Source organism: Oncorhynchus clarkii, unplaced genomic scaffold (genome assembly GCF_045791955.1).
Source record: "Oncorhynchus clarkii lewisi isolate Uvic-CL-2024 unplaced genomic scaffold, UVic_Ocla_1.0 unplaced_contig_12496_pilon_pilon, whole genome shotgun sequence".
NCBI lineage: Eukaryota > Metazoa > Chordata > Actinopteri > Salmoniformes > Salmonidae > Oncorhynchus > Oncorhynchus clarkii.
Window position 1 is genome coordinate 91,850 of NW_027258110.1, and position 21,528 is coordinate 113,377.

A 21,528-nucleotide genomic window follows, 5' to 3' on the forward strand; every position below is an offset into this window, starting at 1 on the left:
TAGAGGCAGACAATCCCAGAGAGGGGGGAACCGGCCAGGCAGTGACCGCAAGGGTGGTTCGTGGCTCCAGTGCCTTTCCGTTCACCTTCACACCCCTGAGCCAGACTACACTCAATCATAGGACCTACTGAAGAGCTGAGTCTTCAGTAAAGACTTAAAGGTCGAGACTGAGTCTGCGTCTCTCACATGGGTAGGCAGACCATTCCATAAAAATGGAGCTCTATAGGAGAAAACCCTGCCTCCAGCTGTTCTAGGGACAATAAGAAATATAGGGCTCGGGTATTTTTTGTATACCAGCTAGTTTCTTATGACAAATGTTTTTTGTTTTTGGGGTGCGACTGTATCTAGGCTATTACATTTAGGTCCTCAGTTGGCTAACTGATTTCTGTACTCTGACGTCTTTGGGTTGTCTGAGAATTTATAGCACAGCTTTTGATGTTCCTTGGTTGGGGTCTGAGCAGATTATTAGTTGCGATTGCAATCGTAATGAAGTGGGGGTCCGATAGTCCAGGATTTTTGAGGAAAAACATTAAGATCCACAACATTTATTCCACGGGACAAAACTAGGTCCAGAGTATGACTGTGGCAGTGAGTAGGTCCAGAGACATGTTGGACAAACCCCACTGAGTGGGTCTGTGGACTTTTCCATGTGAATGTTAGTCACCAAAAATTAGAATATTATCTGCCATGACTACAAGGTCCGATAGGAATTCAGGGAACTCAGTGAGGAACGCTGTATATGGCCCAGGAGGCCTGTAAACAATAGCTATAAAAAGTGAGAGGAGGCTGCATCAATGTCATGACTAGAAGCTCAAAAGATGAAAACGCAGTAGGTTTTTTTTGTGTAAATTAGAAATTTGGTATCGTAAATGTTAGCAACACCTCCACCTTTGTGGGATGTGCGGGGGATATGGTCACTAGTGTAACCAGGAGGAGAGGCCTCATTTCACACAGTAAATTCATCAGGCTTAAGCCATGTTTCAGTCAGGCCAATCACATCAAGATTATGATCAGTGATTAGTTCATTGACTATAACTGCCTTGGAAGTGAGGGATCTAACATTAAGTAGCCCTATTTTGAGAAGTGAGATATCAGAATATTTTTCAATAATGACAGGAATTGAGGTCTTTATTCCAGTGAGATTGTTAAGGAGAATGTTAAGTTATGTTAACATGTTAAGTTTTGCCCAACCTAGATCGAGGCACAGACACGGTCTCAATGGTGATAGCTGATCTGACTACACTGACTGTGCTAGTGGCAGACTCCACTAAGCTGGCAGTCAAGGCTAACAGGGGCATTATGCATTCGATCAGTTGACTTCACTCTGACTAATGTGTACTTCTCGCCTGACGTCATGTGTCTCTTGGTCGGTAGGGATGTCCTTGTCTCATCGCGCACCAGCGACTCCTGTTGCGGGCCGGGCGCAGTGCGCGCTAACCAAGGTTGCCAGGCGCACTGTGTTTCCTCCGACACATTGGTGCGGCTGGCTTCCGGGTTGGATGCGCGCCTTGTTAAGAAGCAGTGCAGCTTGGTTGGGTTGTGTATCAGAGGACGCATTACTTTCAACCTTCGTCTCTCCCGAGCCCGTACGGGAGTTGAAGCGATGAGACTAGCTACTAAAACAATTGGATACCACGAAATTGGGGAGAAAAATGGGTAAAGTAAAAAAAAAAAAAAAAAAAGGACCACTAAACTAATAAGCCCACATAGACCTATAGGTAACTGCCAAAATATAGGGAACACTTGAGTCAATTAGGAATAATTTCTTCCAGGATGACAATACCCCCCCCATCCATCCATGAAACGCATCATTAAGTGACACGAGGAGGCTGCAGATTGGACGTCTCAGTCACCACGATGTAAACCACATGCCGTCTCAGTCACCACGATGTAAACCACGTGCCATGGCCGTCTCAGTCACCACAATGTAAACCACATGGCCGTCTCAGTCACCACGATGTAAACCACATGGCCGTCTCAGTCACCACGATGTAAACCACATGGCCGTCTCAGTCACCACGATGTAAACCACATGCCGTCTCAGTCACCACGATGTAAACCACATGCCGTCTCAGTCACCACGATGTAAACCACATGCCGTCTCAGTCACCACGATGTAAACCACATGCCGTCTCAGTCACCACGATGTAAACCACATGGCCGTCTCAGTCACCACGATGTAAACCACATGGCCGTCTCAGTCACCACGATGTAAACCACATGGCCGTCTCAGTCACCACGATGTAAACCACATGGCCGTCTCAGTCACCACGATGTAAACCACATGGCCGTCTCAGTCACCACGATGTAAACCACATGGCCGTCTCAGTCACCACGATGTAAACCACATGGCCGTCTCAGTCACCACGATGTAAACCACATGGCCGTCTGTCACCACGATGTAAACCACATGCCGTCTCAGTCACCACGATGTAAACCACATGGCCGTCTCAGTCACCACGATGTAAACCACGTGCCATGGCCCACTCAGTCACCACGATGTAAACCACGTGCCATGGCCCACTCAGTCACCACGATGTAAACCACATGGCCGTCTCAGTCACCACGATGTAAACCACATGGCCGTCTGTCACCACGATGTAAACCACATGGCCGTCTCAGTCACCACGATGTAAACCACATGGCCGTCTCAGTCACCACGATGTAAATCACATGTCCGTCTCAGTCACCACGATGTAAACCACATGGTCGTCTCAGTCACCACGATGTAAACCACATGGCCGTCTCAGTCACCACGATGTAAACCACGTGCCATGGCCGTCTCAGTCACCACGATGTAAACCACATGGCCGTCTCAGTCACCACGATGTAAACCACATGGCCGTCTGTCACCACGATGTAAACCACATGCCGTCTCAGTCACCACGATGTAAACCACATGGCCGTCTCAGTCACCACGATGTAAACCACGTGCCATGGCCCACTCAGTCACCATGATGTAAACCACATGGCCGTCTCAGTCACCACGATGTAAACCACATGGCCGTCTCAGTCACCACGATGTAAACCACATGGCCGTCTGTCACCACGATGTAAACCACATGGCCGTCTCAGTCACCACGATGTAAACCACATGGCCGTCTCAGTCACCACGATGTAAATCACATGTCCGTCTCAGTCACCACGATGTAAACCACATGTCCGTCTCAGTCACCACGATGTAAACCACGTGCCATGGCCGTCTCAGTCACCACGATGTAAACCACATGGCCGTCTCTCACCACGATGTAAACCACATGCCGTCTCAGTCCCCACGAAGTAAACCACATGGCCGTCTCAGTCACCACGATGTAAACCACGTGCCATGGCCCACTCAGTCACCACGATGTAAACCACGTGCCATGGCCCACTCAGTCACCACGATGTAAACCACATGGCCGTCTCAGTCACCACGATGTAAACCACATGGCCGTCTGTCACCACGATGTAAACCACATGGCCGTCTCAGTCACCACGATGTAAACCACATGGCCGTCTCAGTCACCACGATGTAAATCACATGTCCGTCTCAGTCACCACTATGTAAACCACATGGTCGTCTCAGTCACCACGATGTAAACCACATGGCCGTCTCAGTCACCACGATGTAAACCACGTGCCATGGCCGTCTCAGTCACCACGATGTAAACCACATGGCCGTCTCAGTCACCACGATGTAAACCACATGGCCGTCTGTCACCACGATGTAAACCACATGCCGTCTCAGTCACCACGATGTAAACCACATGGCCGTCTCAGTCACCACGATGTAAACCACGTGCCATGGCCCACTCAGTCACCATGATGTAAACCACATGGCCGTCTCAGTCACCACGATGTAAACCACATGGCCGTCTCAGTCACCACGATGTAAACCACATGGCCGTCTGTCACCACGATGTAAACCACATGGCCGTCTCAGTCACCACGATGTAAACCACATGGCCGTCTCAGTCACCACGATGTAAACCACATGTCCGTCTCAGTCACCACGATGTAAACCACATGCCGTCTCAGTCACCACGATGTAAACCACATGGCCGTCTCAGTCATCACGATGTAAGCCACATGTCCGTCTCAGTCACCACGATGTAAACCACATGTCCGTCTCAGTCACCACGATGTAAACCACGTGCCATGGCCGTCTCAGTCACCACGATGTAAACCACGTGCCAGGGCCGTCTCAGTCACCACGATGTAAACCACGTGGCCGTCTCAGTCACCACGATGTAAACCACATGGCCGTCTCTGTCACCACGATGTAAACCACATGGCCGTCTGTCACCACGATGTAAACCACATGGCCGTCTCAGTCACCACGATGTAAACCACATGGCCGTCTCTGTCACCACGATGTAAACCACATGGCCGTCTCAGTCACCACGATGTAAACCACATGGCCGTCTCAGTCACCACGATGTAAACCACATGGCCGTCTCAGTCACCACGATGTAAACCACATGGCCGTCTCAGTCACCAGATCTCAACCCAGTTGAACTATGGGAGATTCTGGAGCAGAGCCAGAGCCAGCGTTTTCCCACCACCATCAACAAAACAACAAATGATGTAATTTCTTGTGGAAGAAGGGTGTCGCATCCCTCCGATAGAGTTCCAGACACTTGTACCATCTATGTCAAAGCACATTGAAGCTTTTCTGATGGTGGCCCAGCGCCCTATTAACACACTTCATGGTGGGGTTTTATCATATATACATTCTCTGTAGTTGCTGTATCTATATTAAGACACCTTTATATTGGTGTTTTCTCATATATACATTCTCTGTAGTCGCTGTATCTATATTAAGACACCTTTATATTGGTGTTTTCTCATATATACATTCTCTGTAGTCGCTGTATCTATATTAAGACACCTTTATATTGGTGTTTCCTTTATTCTGGCAGTTATACTTTCGCCGTAGTAGATTTGTCTATATTAAGACGTGCAACATGCACGCAGTTACAAGCCTGCTGGAGGCGGACGAGCAATATCCACCGTCGTAGTACGGATGAAGCTGGCTAGCTTTGTAGCGGCCTGAGTAGATCTAGCTTTGTAGCGGCCTGAGTAGATCTAGCTTTGTAGCGGCCTGAGTAGATCTAGCTTTGTAGCGGCCTGAGTAGATCTAGCTTTGTAGCGGCCTGAGTAGATCTAGCTTTGTAGCGGCCTGAGTAGATCTAGCTTTGTAGCGGCCTGAGTAGATCTAGCTTTGTAGCGGCCTGAGTAGATCTAGCTTTGTAGCGGCCTGAGTAGATCTAGCTTTGTAGCGGCCTGAGTAGATCTAGCTTTGTAGCGGCCTGAGTAGATCTAGCTTTGCTTCGTAGTGTAACACTCTGGGAACTTCATCCTATGAGAGGAGTGTGCCGACATGGCAATGCTTTGTAATCGTATCCGTAAATTGACCGTTGATAATCAGATGATACTCGTGATCGGGGGGGAAAAAACTAGTGTTTTAATATTGCTAAGTAGATGTTGGCAAAATCTCCCTGCACGTTTATCGACCAAAAAAAGTTGCAGATTAGGAGCAGCGTGCGGACTGGTGTGTGTCCTTAATAAATTAGCGTTAATAAGTTAGCGTAACAATTTCCCCTACCCTCGCTCTGCGTGTTAGATATTATGCACATTGATAGTGTGTGTTCTTACCTATTGATGTATCATAGTAGCAGACTAACAGGAAGCAGCAGCAATCTGAATGACAAGACCCAAACTTGAGGAAAAGACCGGGTGAAATTATGAATGAGAAATACACCTTCACTTTATCCAATCAGAGCAGCAGGACCAACAGCCCCACCCTGTACTCCCAGGTCTATTTATTTATCCAATCAGAGCAGCAGGACCAACAGCCCGCCCTTCTGTTCTCCCAGGTCTATTTCTTTATCCAATCAGAGCAGCAGGACCAACAGCCCGCCCTTCTGTTCTCCCAGGTCTATTTCTTTATCCAATCAGAGCAGCAGGACCAACAGCCCGCCCTTCTGTTCTCCCAGGTCTATTTCTTTGTCCAATCAGAGCAGCAGGACCAACAGCCCACCCTTTTGTTCTCCCAGGTCTATTTCTATGGGCACAAGCACTGTTCATGACACAAACTGTTTTGGCAGGTTTAAAACTTATTCCCTGCAATTCTACACATTTTGTCATGGGGTGCAGAGAAAATGTAGCAATTTTTGAAGCACGTTTTCTTGCAATTCTATACATTTTGCCAATGTATAATGTTTATTGATGTGATATCTGAGTGACTCAAACATTAAACAAAATCTATGTGCTAAAAGAAAAACAAGCTAAAAAAACGTTAGTTGATCTGGACATTTCAGACCAGTTATAAATGTCTCTCTTAAGATCTGCAATGACTAACATGACACGAGGAACTGATGAATTAAAACATGTATTAAAAAATTACTTAAACCTTTATTTAACTAGGCAAGTCAGTTAAGAACAAATTCTTATTTACAATGCCGATGATGAACTACCCAAATTCTACATTTCACCTTGTGCGTTTTACTATTACAACTGAAATAAGTCATCCGTTTCGGAACCACTGATTTAGACCCCATAGTACCTCGCACCTGACTAATTGACATGAAAGCGCGGATAATTACAAAAAAAATAATCAAATTATAATTGCCCATATCGTTACGATTTTCGTTTTGCGTAGCTACTTGGCCACACCCCCGTCTTACGAGTGTTTTTAATGATGTACCGATCCTAACGGCCGAAGGTGTCACACGCATTTCCCCTAAACACCGTGCAGAGAGGATCCTCGCTAAGTGCGTCGTGTGTTGATACTGATAGGATGGAACGAACATGCATTTCCCCTCAACACCGTGCAGAGAGGATCCTCGCTAAGTGCGTCGTGTGTTGATACTGATAGGATGGAAAGAAAGGCAGCGCTGCTCTCGGATCAGTTTTTCCCCCATTCAAATCTTAATTGATCATTAGAATTATTCCACAATACTGACGACGGATCAGTTCCTAGAGAGGTATGATCACCTATAGGCCTTGTCTGCAAAAAACGAGGCGGCTTATTAATGCGCCAGGATGCTTCGATTCGGCTGGCGCCTAGCTCGGCTCGGCTAACCAAACACCTCGCATACTCCCTTTTAAAAGACCTAACCTTGGAAAAGGAAAAAAAAATGCGGCAATAGTACTGTTTGTCCATTTTGAGACGCCGTAGCCAATATACAGTTGGACTCAAAATAGTCCAAATTAACTTCAGAGATGACTCAAGAAATCTGTTATAAATTGACGTTTTTTTGCTGAGGAGATCTTAGTCGTGCAAAACTAAGATGTTTGGTGTACTTCCGGTTATATTAAAATGAAATCCTCTCCGAAATATCTCCATTTTTTTCAAAACAAGCCATAGAAAGTTAGTTGCAATTTCAATTTAATCCACCAGAAAAGACAGAACAAATAACACAACAAATAATATGGTTCAACTGAAATATACTAATTCATTAAATAAAATTAATGATTTTTTTTTTTGAAAAGGTATAATCTTTGTAAATAAAATACATGGGACTGGTGGAGTTATGTCACACATGCAGTTAGAGATGAAACGTTATGAAAATGTTATCGGTGTTGTCGGTGTTGTCAGTTATTTTCTTCTCTTCCCGGCTTCGTGAGAAGCCTTGGACCAGATGATGGCAGGCCTTGACTGCTGTGTCAACGCTCTGAATTTTCAGAGCCTTTTGAGATAGCCAGATTCCAATGATGGCCAAAGCACCCAAGTCACAGCACCCTTCAAAAGCCTTGATCATGTTTGTTGTGTTGTCTGTGGTTATGCAGACCAGGTCTTTCTTGTTGATCTCCCCATTCTTCCAGCATATTCTCAATTCTCTGATGTTGTGTGAGCCGAGTGATCTTCTGGGAAGAACTGTGTTTCCAGGCAGTTTGATTCCAGTTGCCAGTTTGGGGTGAGGTAATGGATAGTGAAGCTGATGTGGGGTTGAACCACTTTCACTGGTCCAGAGGTCAGTAGTTGCAGCAAACCATGTGCCTTGTTGCATGTTCTGCAGACAGGATGACCATCTTCGATTAAGTTTCCCTCAGCACTCTTGTAAAAGCCAAAATACGACCACACTTCAGATTTGGTCCTCTTAGGAAGGCTGAAAAAATCTCCCAAGCGCTGTCACTGCCTTCCGCCTTGTTTTCACACAAAACCAAACCCGCGGTGCGTCGTCAGACTGTCGCTAACTTTGTTTGATGCTGGACTGTTTTGACCGTGAGTTTTTCAAACCGCGGTAATCAAACACGGTTTTAATGATAATTCAAATTTGAAACGGTATTACTAACCGTCTGGAATTGTACCGTGTTTTATCGTGAAACCGGTAACCGCTTCATCCCCACATGCAGCTAACAAAAATATATGGAAATGTCTGCTCTACCCAAAACCGCGAAAATGGAAGAGGCAAGTGGAAGTGGAAGTAAAGTAAGGAGCTTGTCTGTCGGCCGACAGGTTTTTGGATATAAAGAGGGACTTGATCGAACAAAATTAACATTTATTGGGTAACTGGGAGACTTGTGAGTGTAACCATATGAAGATCATCAAAGGTAAGTGATTAATTTTAATGCATTAAAGACCAAAGTTGGTTAAAGAAAATTGTAGAAAATGAAGTATACCAGTTTAACCTCTCTAGGGGGTGTGGGATGCTCCCGTCCCACCTGGCCAACATTCAGTGAAATTGCAGAGTGCCAAATTCAAAAACAGAAATACTCATTATAAAAATGAATAAACCATACAAGTGTTATACATCGGTTTAAAGATGAACTTCTTGTTCATCCAACCACGGTGTCACATTTCAAAAAGGCTTTACGGCGAAAGCAAACCATGCGATTATCTGAGAACAGCGCCCAGCAGAGAAATCATTACAAACAGTCACCAGCCAAGTAGACGAGTAACAAAAGTCAGAAATGGCGATAAAATGTATCAGATAGGTCAGATGATTGTGGAGGCCAGGTCATCTGATGCAGCACTCCACTCTCCTTCTTTGTCAAATAGCCCTTACACAGCCTGGATGTGTTGGTTCATTGTCCTGTTGAAAAACAAATTATATTCTCAATAAGCGCAAACCAGAGGGGAAGGTGTATCGCTGCAGAATGCTGTGGTAGCCGTGCTGGTTAAGTGTGCCTTGAATTCTAAATAAATCACCAACCGTGTCACCAGCAAAGCACCATCACACCTCCTCCTCCATACTTCAGGTGGGAACCACCCATGCAGAGATCATCCATTCAAATACAAGGCGGTTGGAATGAAAAATTTGGACTCATCAGACCAAAGGACAGATTTCCACACATTATTGGTGTCCTTTAGTAGTGGTTTCTTAGCAACAATTGGCACATGAAGGCCTGATTCACACAGTCTCCTCTGAACAGTTGATGTTGAGATGTGTCTGTTACTTGAACTCTGAAGCATTTATTTGGGCTGCAATCTGAGGTGCAGTTAACTCTAATGAATGTATCCTCTTCAGTAGAGATCATTCGGGGTCTTCCTTTCCTCATGAGAGCCAGTTATTTCATATTAATGCATTAAGAAGGAAAGAAGGATGCATTAAGAAGGAAAGGCACACCTGTTAATTGAAAAGCATTCCAGGTGATTACCTCATGAAGCTGGCTGAGAGAATGCCTAGAGTGTGCAAAGGGGGGCTCCTTTTGAAGAATCTCAAATATGAAATATATTTTATCTTGTATAACACTTATTTTGGTTACTACAGGATTCCATATGTGTTATTTTATAGTTTTGATGTCTTCACGATTATTCTACAATGTAGAAAATAGTAAAAATAAAGAAACCCTTGAATGAGTAGGTGTCAACTTTTGACTGGTACTGTGTGTGTGTGTGTGTGTGTATGTATGTATGTGTGTATATATATATATATATATATATATATATATATATATATATATATCTCTTGATTCTATATTTTGCAGAGATCTTCTATGTATTTATATTTTAAAAGGGCGTCTAACGACACACTGAGCTGTTCTGAGTGGTCTGAGGTGGTTAGTGAATAACAAGCATTTTCAATTACAACTGAGAAACAGCTCAGAGATTTAGTGATGCTCCTACGAAGACAACAGAGAAACAGCTCAGAGATTTAGTGATGCTCCTACGAAGACAACTGAGAAACAGCTCAGAGATTTAGTGATGCTCCTACGAAGACAACTGAGAAACAGCTCAGAGATTTAGTGATGCTCCTACGAAGACAACTGAGAAACAGCTCAGAGATTTAGTGATGCTCCTACGAAGACAACTGAGAAACAGCTCAGAGATTTAGTGATGCTCCTACGAAGACAACAGAGAAACAGCTCAGAGATTTAGTGATGCTCCTACGAAGACAACAGAGAAACAGCTCAGAGATTTAGTGATGCTTCTACGAAGACAACTGAGAAACAGCTCAGAGATTTAGTGATGCTCCTACGAAGACAACTGAGAAACAGCTCAGAGATTTAGTGATGCTCCTACGAAGACAACTGAGAAACAGCTCAGAGATTTAGTGATGCTCCTACGAAGACAACTGAGAAACAGCTCAGAGATTTAGTGATGCTCCTACGAAGACAACAGAGAAACAGCTCAGAGATTTAGTGATGCTCCTACGAAGACAACTGAGAAACAGCGCAGAGATTTAGTGATGCTCCTACGAAGACAACTGAGAAACAGCTCAGAGATTTAGTGATGCTCCTACGAAGACAACTGAGAAACAGCTCAGAGATTTAGTGATGCTCCTACGAAGACAACAGAGAAACAGCTCAGAGATTTAGTGATGCTCCTACGAAGGTTCTAACGATGCACTTTAGTGTTAAAGTGATGCTCCAGAGCTTTTAACAGCAGCCAGTAGTTGTGAATGTAGAGTTCACGAGCCACAACGAGCCCCCCCCAAATTGTGCACTTCCTCCTTTTATGTAGTTATTTTTATTTTTTTGCAATTCATGATATGATACAAATCCAATTTGTTCAATATGTTACAAATTTGTGAGCGCTTAAGATCACGGACTACATCTTCAAGGCGCTGTTGGGAAACTGGGCTGAGAGGAGAAAGAACAGTGTTGTCTGTCAGGGCCTGTAGTCATAGTCTTTATTGTCAGGGCCTGTAGTCATAGTCTTTATTGTCAGGGCCTGTAGTCATAGTCTTTATTGTCAGGGCCTGTAGTCATAGTCTTTATTGTCAGGGCCTGTAGTCATAGTCTTTATTGTCAGGGCCTGTAGTCATAGTCTTTATTGTCAGGGCCTGTAGTCATAGTCTTTATTGTCAGGGCCTGTAGTCATAGTCTTTATTGTCAGGGCCTGTAGTCATAGTCTTTATTGTCAGGGCCTGTAGTCGTAGTCTTTATTGTCAGGGCCTGTAGTCGTAGTCTTTATTGTCAGGGCCTGTAGTCGTAGTCTTTATTGTCAGGGCCTGTAGTCGTAGTCTTTATTGTCAGGGCCTGTAGTCGTAGTCTTTATTGTCAGGGCCTGTAGTCATAGTCTTTATTGTCAGGGCCTGTAGTCATAGTCTTTATTGTCAGGGCCTGTAGTCATAGTCTTTATTGTCAGGGCCTGTAGTCATAGTCTTTATTGTCAGGGCCTGTAGTCATAGTCTTTATTGTCAGGGCCTGTAGTCATAGTCTTTATTGTCAGGGCCTTTAGTCATAACGTACCAGTATGTATTAATACACACATGTACCAGTATGTATTAATACACACATGTACCAGTATGTATTAATACACACATGTACCAGTATGTATTAATACACACATGTACCAGTATGTATTAATACAAACATGTACCAGTATGTATTAATACAAACATGTACCAGTATGTATTAATACACACACATGTACCAGTATGTATTAATACACACATGTACCAGTATGTATTAATACACACACATGTACCAGTATGTATTAATACACACATGTACCAGTATGTATTAATACACACACATGTACCAGTATGCATTAATACACACACATGTACCAGTATGCATTAATACACACACATGTACCAGTATGTATTAATACACACACATGTACCAGTATGTATTAATACACACACATGTACCAGTATGTATTAATACACACACATGTACCAGTATGTATTAATACACACATGTACCAGTATGTATTAATACACACACATGTACCAGTATGTATTAATACACACACATGTACCAGTATGTATTAATACACACACATGTGAATTGGAAATGTGTTATTTATTTTTTTGTGTGTGTGCATATTCCTACTCTCCCTGAGACTCTCTGAGGGAATAGGGTCAAGGGTCACCGTAGAATACCTTTCATACAGGCTTGTTAACCCATAGCAGGCTAATGAGTGTGAATAGGGTCAAGGGTCACCGAAGAATAGGCTTGTAACCCCACAGCAGGCTAATGAGTGTGGATAGGGTCAAGGGTCACCGTAGAATACCTTACATACAGGCTTGTTAACCCACAGCAGGCTAATGAGTGTGAATAGGGTCAAGGGTCACCGTAGAGTCCCTTTTATACAGGCTTGTTAACCCACAGCAGGCTAATGAGTCAGGAGAAGGTGGTTCTTAAATGATGATGTCGTTTTTTTTAACTGACAAGTGGCACCGACTGTTTGTTTTACTATACAGTGTGTTGCGATTTAAATACAATTTGATTTGATTCTGTATTCTAGGACTTTGGTGGGCCGTCCCCATCCTGCTCAACTGAACCCCGACCAACGCTGTCACTGGGTCCTGACGGTAACCACGGTGACCGGGACCACACACCGCAGGGGCAGGAGTTTGGTTACCCTGGAGGCCTTGACAACTTCAGTGAAATACCTAGATTTAACATCGTAGTCAAAGAGGAGGAGGAAGATTTAGAGGAGTGGAGTTTTAATTATACAGGTAAGTAGCCGACTGAATGTTAACTAGAAATAAAATGGTTCTCTCTCAAGAGGGCAATGCAATTTGATGAGTTTTTAAAGATGGATTCCTCATTAGGGGAAACGGATCCACTGCTCTTTGTTATTTCTTATGTTTTGTAGATGAAACGGATGTGAGCAGCTTGGTATTTTTTGTTGTTGCAGTATCTGCTGTTCTGTCACCCATGCAATGTCTGAGGAGGAAAATAACAGTGTTGGTTGTAATGATGTCTGAGGAGAAAAATAACAGTGTTGGTTGTAATGATGTCTGAGGAGAAAAATAACAGTGTTGGCTGTAATGATGTCTGAGGAGGAAAATAACAGTGTTGGTTGTAATGATGTCTGAGGAGGAAATAACAGTGTTGGTTGTAATGATGTCTGAGGAGGAAATAACAGTGTTGGTTGTAATGATGTCTGAGGAGGAAAATAACAGTGTTGGTTGTAATGATGTCTGAGGAGGAAAATAACAGTGTTGGTTGTAATGATGTCTGAGGGGGGAAAGAACAGTGTTGGCTGTAGTGATGTCTGAGGAGGAAAATAACAGTGTTGGCTGTAATGATGTCTGAGGGGGGAAAGAACAGTGTTGGCTGTAATGATGTTTGTGGGGGGAAAGAACAGTGTTGGTTGTAATGATGTCTGAGGGGGGAAATAACAGTGTTGGCTGTAATGATGTCTGTGGGGGAAAGAACAGTGTTGGTTGTAATGATGTCTGTGGGGGGAAAGAACAGTGTTGGTTGTAATGATGTCTGGGGGGGAAAGAACAGTGTTGGTTGTAATGATGTCTGTGGGGGGAAAGAACAGTGTTGGTTGTAATGATGTCTGTGGGGGGAAAGAACAGTGTTGGTTGTAATGATGTCTGAGGGGGGAAAGAACAGTGTTGGCTGTAATGATGTCTGAGGAGAAAAATAACAGTGTTGGTTGTAATGATGTCTGAGGGGGGAAAGAACAGTGTTGGCTGTAATGATGTCTGAGGAGAAAAATAACAGTGTTGGTTGTAATGATGTCTGAGGGGGGAAAGAACAGTGTTGGCTGTAATGATGTCTGAGGAGGAAAATAACAGTGTTGGTTGTAATGATGTCTGAGGAGGAAAATAACAGTGTTGGTTGTAATGATGTCTGAGGAGGAAAATAACAGTGTTGGTTGTAATGATGTCTGAGGAGGAAAATAACAGTGTTGGTTGTAATGATGTCTGAGGGGGGAAAGAACAGTGTTGGTTGTAATGATGTCTGTCTGAGGGTGTAAAGAACAGTGTTGGCTGTAATGATGTCTGAGGGGGGAAAGAACAGTGTTGGCTGTAATGATGTCTGGGGGGGAAAGAACAGTGTTGGTTGTAATGATGTCTGAGGGGGGAAAGAACAGTGTTGGCTGTAATGATGTTTGAGGAGGAAAATAACAGTGTTGGCTGTAATGATGTCTGAGGGGGGAAAGAACAGTGTTGGCTGTAATGATGTCTGAGGGGGGAAAGAACAGTGTTGGCTGTAATGATGTTTGTGGGGGAAAGAACAGTGTTGGTTGTAATGATGTCTGAGGGGGGAAAGAACAGTGTTGGCTGTAATGATGTCTGTGGGGGGAAAGAACAGTGTTGGCTGTAATGATGTCTGAGGAGGAAAATAACAGTGTTGGCTGTAATGATGTCTGAGGGGGGAAAGAACAGTGTTGGCTGTAATGATGTCTGAGGGGGGAAAGAACAGTGTTGTCTGTAGTGATGTCTGAGGGGGGAAAGAACAGTGTTGGTTGTAATGATGTCTGAGGGGGAAAGAACAGTGTTGGCTGTAGTGATGTATGAGGGGGAAAGAACAGTGTTGACTGTAATGGTGTCTGTGGGGGGAAAGAACAGTGATGGCTGTAATGATGTCTGAGGGGAAAAGAACAGTGTTGGCTGTAGTGATGTCTGAGGGGGAAAGAACTGTGTTGGTTGTTTACAGTAACGTCTTTAGTTTCACGTGTTAGTTTCACCATTAAAGATTCCAGCTTTATTGTCCCATGTGGGCAATTAATTAGTCTGGTCCCGGACCTGCTTTCCTTGTTGCCGGGGCGATTTTAATTCCACGTGATGCAAACTTTCATCGACAGGGGGGGCGATAAAGTCCTAGTCAGACACATCCAACTTTTTTTATTTTTTTTAATCCCTAAAATTAATGTTTGCCTATTTTAAATGGTTTGGATGGTTATTTATTGTCTTGAGACAGACAGATATATTGTTATTTTATTTCTGTCACGGCCTCCTACCCACGGGCCCCCTACCCACGGGCCCCTACCCACGGCCCCCTATCCACGGCCCCCTACCCACGGCCCCCTACCCACGGGCCCCCTACCCACGGGCCCCTACCCACGGCCCCCTACCCACAGCCCCCTACCCACGGCCCCCTACCCACGGCCCCCTACCCACCGCCCCCAACCCACGGCCCCTACCCACAGCCCCCTACCCACAGCCCCCTACCCACAGCCCCCTACCCACAGCCCCCTACCCACGGCCCCCTACCCACGGCCCCCTACCCACGGCCCCCTACCCACGACATCCTACCCACAGCCCCCTACCCACGGCATCCTACCCACAGCCCCATACCCACGGCCCCCTACCCACAGCCCCTACCCACAGCCTCCTACCCACAGCCTCCTACCCACAGCCTCCTACCCACAGCCTCCTACCCACATCCCCCTACCCACATCCCCCTACCCACATCCCCCTACCCACAGCCCCCTACCCACAGCCCCCTACCCACAGCCCCCTACCCACAGCCTCCTACCCACGGCCTCCTACCCACGGCCTCCTACCCACGGCCCCCTACCCACATCCCCCTACCCACATCCCCCTACCCACAGCCCCCTACCCACAGCCCCCTACCCACAGCCTCCTACCCACAGCCTCCTACCCACAGCCCCCTACCCACAGCCCCCTTCCCACGGCCCCCTACCCACAGCCTCCTACCCACAGCCCCCTACCCACATATCCCTACCCACAGCCCCCTACCCACATCCCCCTACCCACAGCCCCCTACCCACAGCCTCCTACCCACGGCCTCCTACCCACGGCCCCCTACCCACGGCCCCCTACCCACGGCCCCCTACCCACGGCCCCCTACCCACGGCCGCCTACCCACGGCCCCCTACCCACGGCCGCCGACCCACGGCCTCCTACCCACGGCCTCCTACCCACGGCCTCCTACCCACAGCCTCCTACCCACAGCCTCCTTCCCACAGCCCCCTACCCACAGCCCCCTACCCACAGCCCCCTATCCACAGCCTCCTACCCACAGCCCTCCTACCCACAGCCTCCTACCCACGGCCCCCTACCCACAGCCCCCTTCCCACGGCCCCCTACCCACAGCCTCCTACCCACAGCCCCCTACCCACATCCCCCTACCCACAGCCCCCTACCCACAGCCCCCTACCCACAGCCCCCTACCCACAGCCCCCTACCCACATCCCCCTACCCACAGCCCCCTACCCACGGCCCCCTACCCACATCCCCCTACCCACGGCCCCCTACCCACGGCCCCCTACCCACGGCCCCCTACCCACGGCCCCCTACCCACGGCCCCCTACCCACGGCCCCCTACCCACGGCCCCCTACCCACGGCCTCCTACCCACAGCCTCCTACCCACTGCCTCCTACCCACGGCCTCCTACCCACGGCCTCCTACCCACTGCCTCCTACCCACGGCCTCCTACCCACGGCCTCCTACCCACGGCCCCCTACCCACGGCCTCCTACCCACGGCCTCCTACCCACGGCCCCCTACCCACGGCCCTCTACCCACGGCCCCCTTCCCACGGCCCCCTACCCACGGCCCCCTACCCACGGCCCCCTACCCACGGCCTCCTACCCACGGCCTCCTACCCACGGCCTCCTACCCACAGCCCCCTACCCACGGCCCCCTACCCACGGCCTCCTACCCACGGCCTTCTACCCACGGCCTCCTACCCACGGCCCCCTACCCACGGCCTCCTACCCACATCCCCCTACCCACGGCCTCCTACCCACGGCCTCCTACCCACGGCCTCCTACCCACGGCCTCCTACCCACGGCCTCCTACCCACGGCCTTCTACCCACGGCCTCCTACCCACGGCCTCCTACCCACGGCCCCCTACCCACGGCCCCCTACCCACGGCCCCCTACCCACGGCCTCCTACCCCCAGCCTCCTACCCACAGCCCCCTACCCACAGCCCCCTACCCACAGCCTTCTACCCACAGCCTTCTACCCACAGCCCTCTACCCACAGCCTTCTACCCACAGCCTTCTACCCACAACCCTCTACCCACAGCCACAGCCTCCTACCCACAGCCTCCTACCCACAGCCTCCTACCCACAGCCTCCTACCCACAGCCCCCTACCCACAGCACCCTACCCACAGATAGACAATACTTTAAATCCCTCTGACGATACTTTAATGCCCCTCGAGGAGATGATTTATTAGTTTTAATACATGAACCTAGAGCGCTACAGTAGATTATGATACCCTAGTTCCTGTATAGGGCCAGGTCAAAAGTAGTGTGCTATATAGGAAATTGGGTAGCATCTGGGACGCACCGTAACTTGTTTTATCCCTACTGTTGTAACAGGAGAGAGTCCAAACCCCAGCTCTAGTGACGAGGCATCAGCAGAACGACGCCAGGAGAATCGCACAGCTAAGAAGACGTTTTACCGCTGCCCGGAGTGTGGGAAAGAGTTTCCTCACCCATCAAAACTACAGAGACATCTTAGAACGCACACAGGAGAGAAACCATATCCTTGCTCTGTGTGCGGGAAGAGATTCAGTGATACGGGGACCCTCAAAACACACGAGAGGTTGCACACAGGAGAGAAACCGTACATCTGCCCGGAAAAGAACTGTTGGAAGAGGTTTGTCAGCCAAGGAGAGTTAAAACTACACCATCGGACACACACCGGAGAGAAACCTTGCCACTGCTCTGTGTGTGGGAAGAGTTTCTCACGTATGTGGCACTTGAAGGTCCACATGATGACGCACGCCGGAGAAAAGCAGAGACTCAGCATGAAAAAACCTTTCCCATGCTCTGAGTGTGAGAGGGGCTGCAACTCTGCAGCAGAGCTCAAGATGCACCAGAGGATGCACACGGGGGAGAGACCTTACCAGTGTTCCACATGCAAAAAGACCTTTGTTTTCCCAAGCTCTCTAACAAGACATGAACAATCCCATATAAGCGAAGCGAATAGTACCGCCAAGCCGTACAGCTGCTCAGAATGTGGGAAGGAATTCACTCAGCCGTGGACCTTAAAGATACACATGCGCCAGCACACCGGAGAAAAACCGTACCACTGCTCTCAATGCGAGAAGAGGTTCTCGTCGTCGTCACTCCTTAAAAGACACCAGAGGGTTCACACCGGAGAGAAACCATTCCAGTGCTCCGACTGCGGGAAGAGTTTCTCCTCGTCAGCGAATAGAACCAGTCACCGTCGTCGTATCCATGAAGGTATACAGGGTGGGTCACAGCGGCAGGAGGCCACCTCTGTGGACGGTACCAATAAGGTAGGTTTATATGGTGTATCCAGTGCAATTTTGTATTTATTTTCCTTCTTAATAAGTTTTATTTTTAAATCTGTGTTGGTGGATTCCAGATTTCCTGCTTATTTCTTTCTGATTCCAGGAATCTTCCAACTTGTATTTCTGGAAAAAAATTGAATTTTTTAAGAAAGTTACTGGAATTTTGCACCCTTAAACCAGTCATTAAGGCCCTTAACACAATATAACTAAGATTCATGCTGCTGTTGACATATTATACTGAATGAGTTGTCTGATTATTAACCCTAGGCTTATGTTGACCAAAACAACCAGGTTGAACCCACAGTTGTAGAGGAGTCTGGTCTCAGTCTAGTACTAGATGTCAAAGTAAAAGAAGAGGAGGAAGATCCTGCTTTTGGTGAGTTCAAAGATTAATTTATTAAGGTATGGGTTAGCCTACACATTCACGTTTACTTTATTTTAGGAAATTTAAATAAATTGTGTATTTCCAATTACCCAAATTAAGAAACATCTATATTATTGACAGTCTCAAATCTTAACATATTTGAGGTGCTTACTTATCCATACGACCTCTTTACCACAGCAGAGAGACCTGACCATTGCTCTGAGAGTGAGGCGAGTCCCTCTACATTAGGAGGACCTGACCAACACCAGGAGAACAACAAAGCTCTGGGCCCTCACATCTGCTCAACGTGTGGAAAAGAACTATCCAGCTCCTACAAACTAATGCTACACCAGAGAACACACACAGGAGAGAAGCCTTACGAGTGTATGGTGTGTGGGAAGGGCTTCTCCCAAGCCGCAAACCTCAAGACGCACCAGAAAGTGCACAGTGGAGAGAAGCCGTACCCCTGCTCTGACTGCGGGAGCAGGTTTACTCACATGGGAGACTTGAAGAGACACCAGTTGTTGCACTCGGGTGAGAAACCTTATAGCTGCCCCGAGTGCGGGAAGAGTTTTTCTCAGTTGGCGCACCTAAAATCTCACCAACAGACACACACAGGCGAGAAACCTTTCCTCTGTGCTCATTGTGAAAAGACTTTCTCCACTGCGGCCAAGCTGAAGAACCACGAGAGAGTGCACACTGGCGAGAGACCTTACTGCTGCTCCTACTGCCCCAAGCGCTTTGCTCTATCTGGGACACTTGTGAAGCATGAACGACTCCACACCGGAGAAACGCCGTACCAATGTGGAGAATGCGGTAAGGGATTTGCTCAACTGGTGTCCTTGAAAATACATGCTCAATCACACACTGGAGTCAACTTCTACAAATGTTTCCATTGTGACCAGAGCTTCTCCACTTCAACCAAGCTGAAGGAACATCAGAGAATCCACACTGGGGAGAACCTGTACCAATGCACCGAATGTGGGAAGAGTTTCACTATCGAGTCAAAGCTGCTGAAACACCAGAGAGTTCACACTGGAGAGAAACCGTATCAGTGCTCCGGGTGTGGAATGAGGTTCTCGCTCTCTGAGAACCTACTGAGACACCAGCGTAACTCTTCGGGGATCTGTGGTGCTGTGAGCCTTAACCAGGCTACTGGGAGTGGGATTCCACTTCTACAAGATGCTGCTGTCTTCCCGAATATACTGGTCAAGGTCGGTGGAAATTATTATTCTATCAACCCAACTTTTGTCCAAGTTGCTGTGGTCCTCTCAATAAAGCTCAACTTTTGTCCTTCATATAGGGCCAATCTTTCACCTTTAATTCTAAAGGCCCATGTCCCAGACACAGATTAAGACTAGCCCTGGACTAAGCATTAGCCTAGTCGTTAGAGCAATGGGCCAGTAACCAAAAGGTTGCTGGATCGAATCCCCGAGTTTACAAGGTAAAAAATCTGTTGTTCTGCCCCTGAACAAGGCAGTTAACCCACTGTTCCCCGATAGGCTATCATCTTAAGTAAGAATTTGTTCTTAAAACCTCTTGCGACGAGCAATCCCGGATCCGGGATCGTAATCATAGCCTCAAACGAATTAGCATAACGCAGCGGACATAAATACCCCTAGTAACTTTTCCTATTCATGAAAATCGCAAATGAAATAAATATATTCAAACACAAGCTTAGCCTTTTGTTAACAACACTGTCATCTCAGATTTTCAAAATATGCGTTACAGCCAACGCTAGACAAGCATTTGTGTAAGTTTATCATGGCATAATGCTATGCTAGCTCTGCTGGCAGCAGGCAACATTTTCACGAAACTAAGAAAAGCAACCAAATTAAATCATTTACCTTTGAAGAACTTCGGATGCTTTCACTCAGGAGACTCCCAGTTAGATAACAAATGTTCCTTTTTTCAAAAAATATTATTTTTGTAGGCGAAATAGCTCCCGTTTGTTCATCATGCTTGGCTGAGAAATCAACCGGAAAATGCTACCACTACAACGCCAAACTTTTTTCAAAATTAACTCCATAATATCGACAGAAACACGGCAAACGTTGTTTAAGATCCATCCTCAAGGTGTTTTTAACATATCTATTCGATAATATATCCGTCGAGGCAATTGGTTTCTCATAAGAAGCGATTGGAAAAATGGCTACCTCAGTATTTTACGCAAGATTTTCTGCGGGAGACACCATGTGACCACTTGCTATATATGGTCCCTTACGGCTATTCTTCAATGGAAATGCGTAAAAAGACGTCACAATGCTGTAGACACCTTGGGGGATACGTGGAAAACGTAAGCTCGTTCGTAGCTCATTCACAGCCAAATAAGGAGTCATTGGCATGAGGCGGTTTTAAAAAATGCGGCACTTCCTGTTTGGATTTTTATCTGGGTTTCGCCTGTAACATCAGTTCTGTGGCACTCACAGACAATATCTTTGCAGTTTTGGAAACGTCATAGTGTTTTCTTTCCAAAGCTGCAATTATATGCATAGTCGAGCATCTTTTCGTGACAAAATATCTTGTTTAAAACGGGAACGTTTTTCATCCAAAAATTTGAATAGCGCCCCCTAATGCATAACTGGTTTTGTAACTGACTTGCCTAGTTAAATAACGGTAAAATAAAATAAAAAATGTACAAAAATGATCCATTGGGAGACTCTCCATTGAGCATGCATTTTAGTCAGGACTGTGGTGCAGCAGGATCACAGCCTAGATACCAGCTGAGCGTGGTTCCCCTAACAAGGGTGAGGCAGCCCTCTAATGGACTCCCTATAGACTTCAAGGTCTGCAGCTCTCACTA

At 46.7% G+C, this 21,528-nt stretch overlaps 1 protein-coding gene across 5 annotated transcripts in view; it reads left to right on the top strand.

Annotated features, from left to right (window-relative positions):
• Positions 1–21,528, top strand: part of LOC139395687 (zinc finger protein 850-like) — a 31,287-nt gene that overhangs the window by 3,418 nt on the left and 6,341 nt on the right. For 2 of the 5 annotated variants that reach the window (XR_011630571.1, XM_071143016.1), the window contains exons 2-5: positions 12,626–12,839; positions 17,421–18,346; positions 18,629–18,737; positions 18,924–19,939. Coding sequence is in view for 4 of the 5 variants with exons in the window: in XM_071143016.1 (XP_070999117.1) it covers positions 12,626–12,839; positions 17,421–18,346; positions 18,629–18,737; positions 18,924–19,939 (2,265 nt within the window). In the remaining variant the exon portion in view is untranslated. The remainder of the gene's footprint in view (positions 1–12,625; positions 12,840–17,420; positions 18,347–18,628; positions 18,738–18,923; positions 19,940–21,528) is intronic. The other 3 variants (XM_071143017.1, XM_071143018.1, XM_071143020.1) reach the window with 3 other exon arrangements.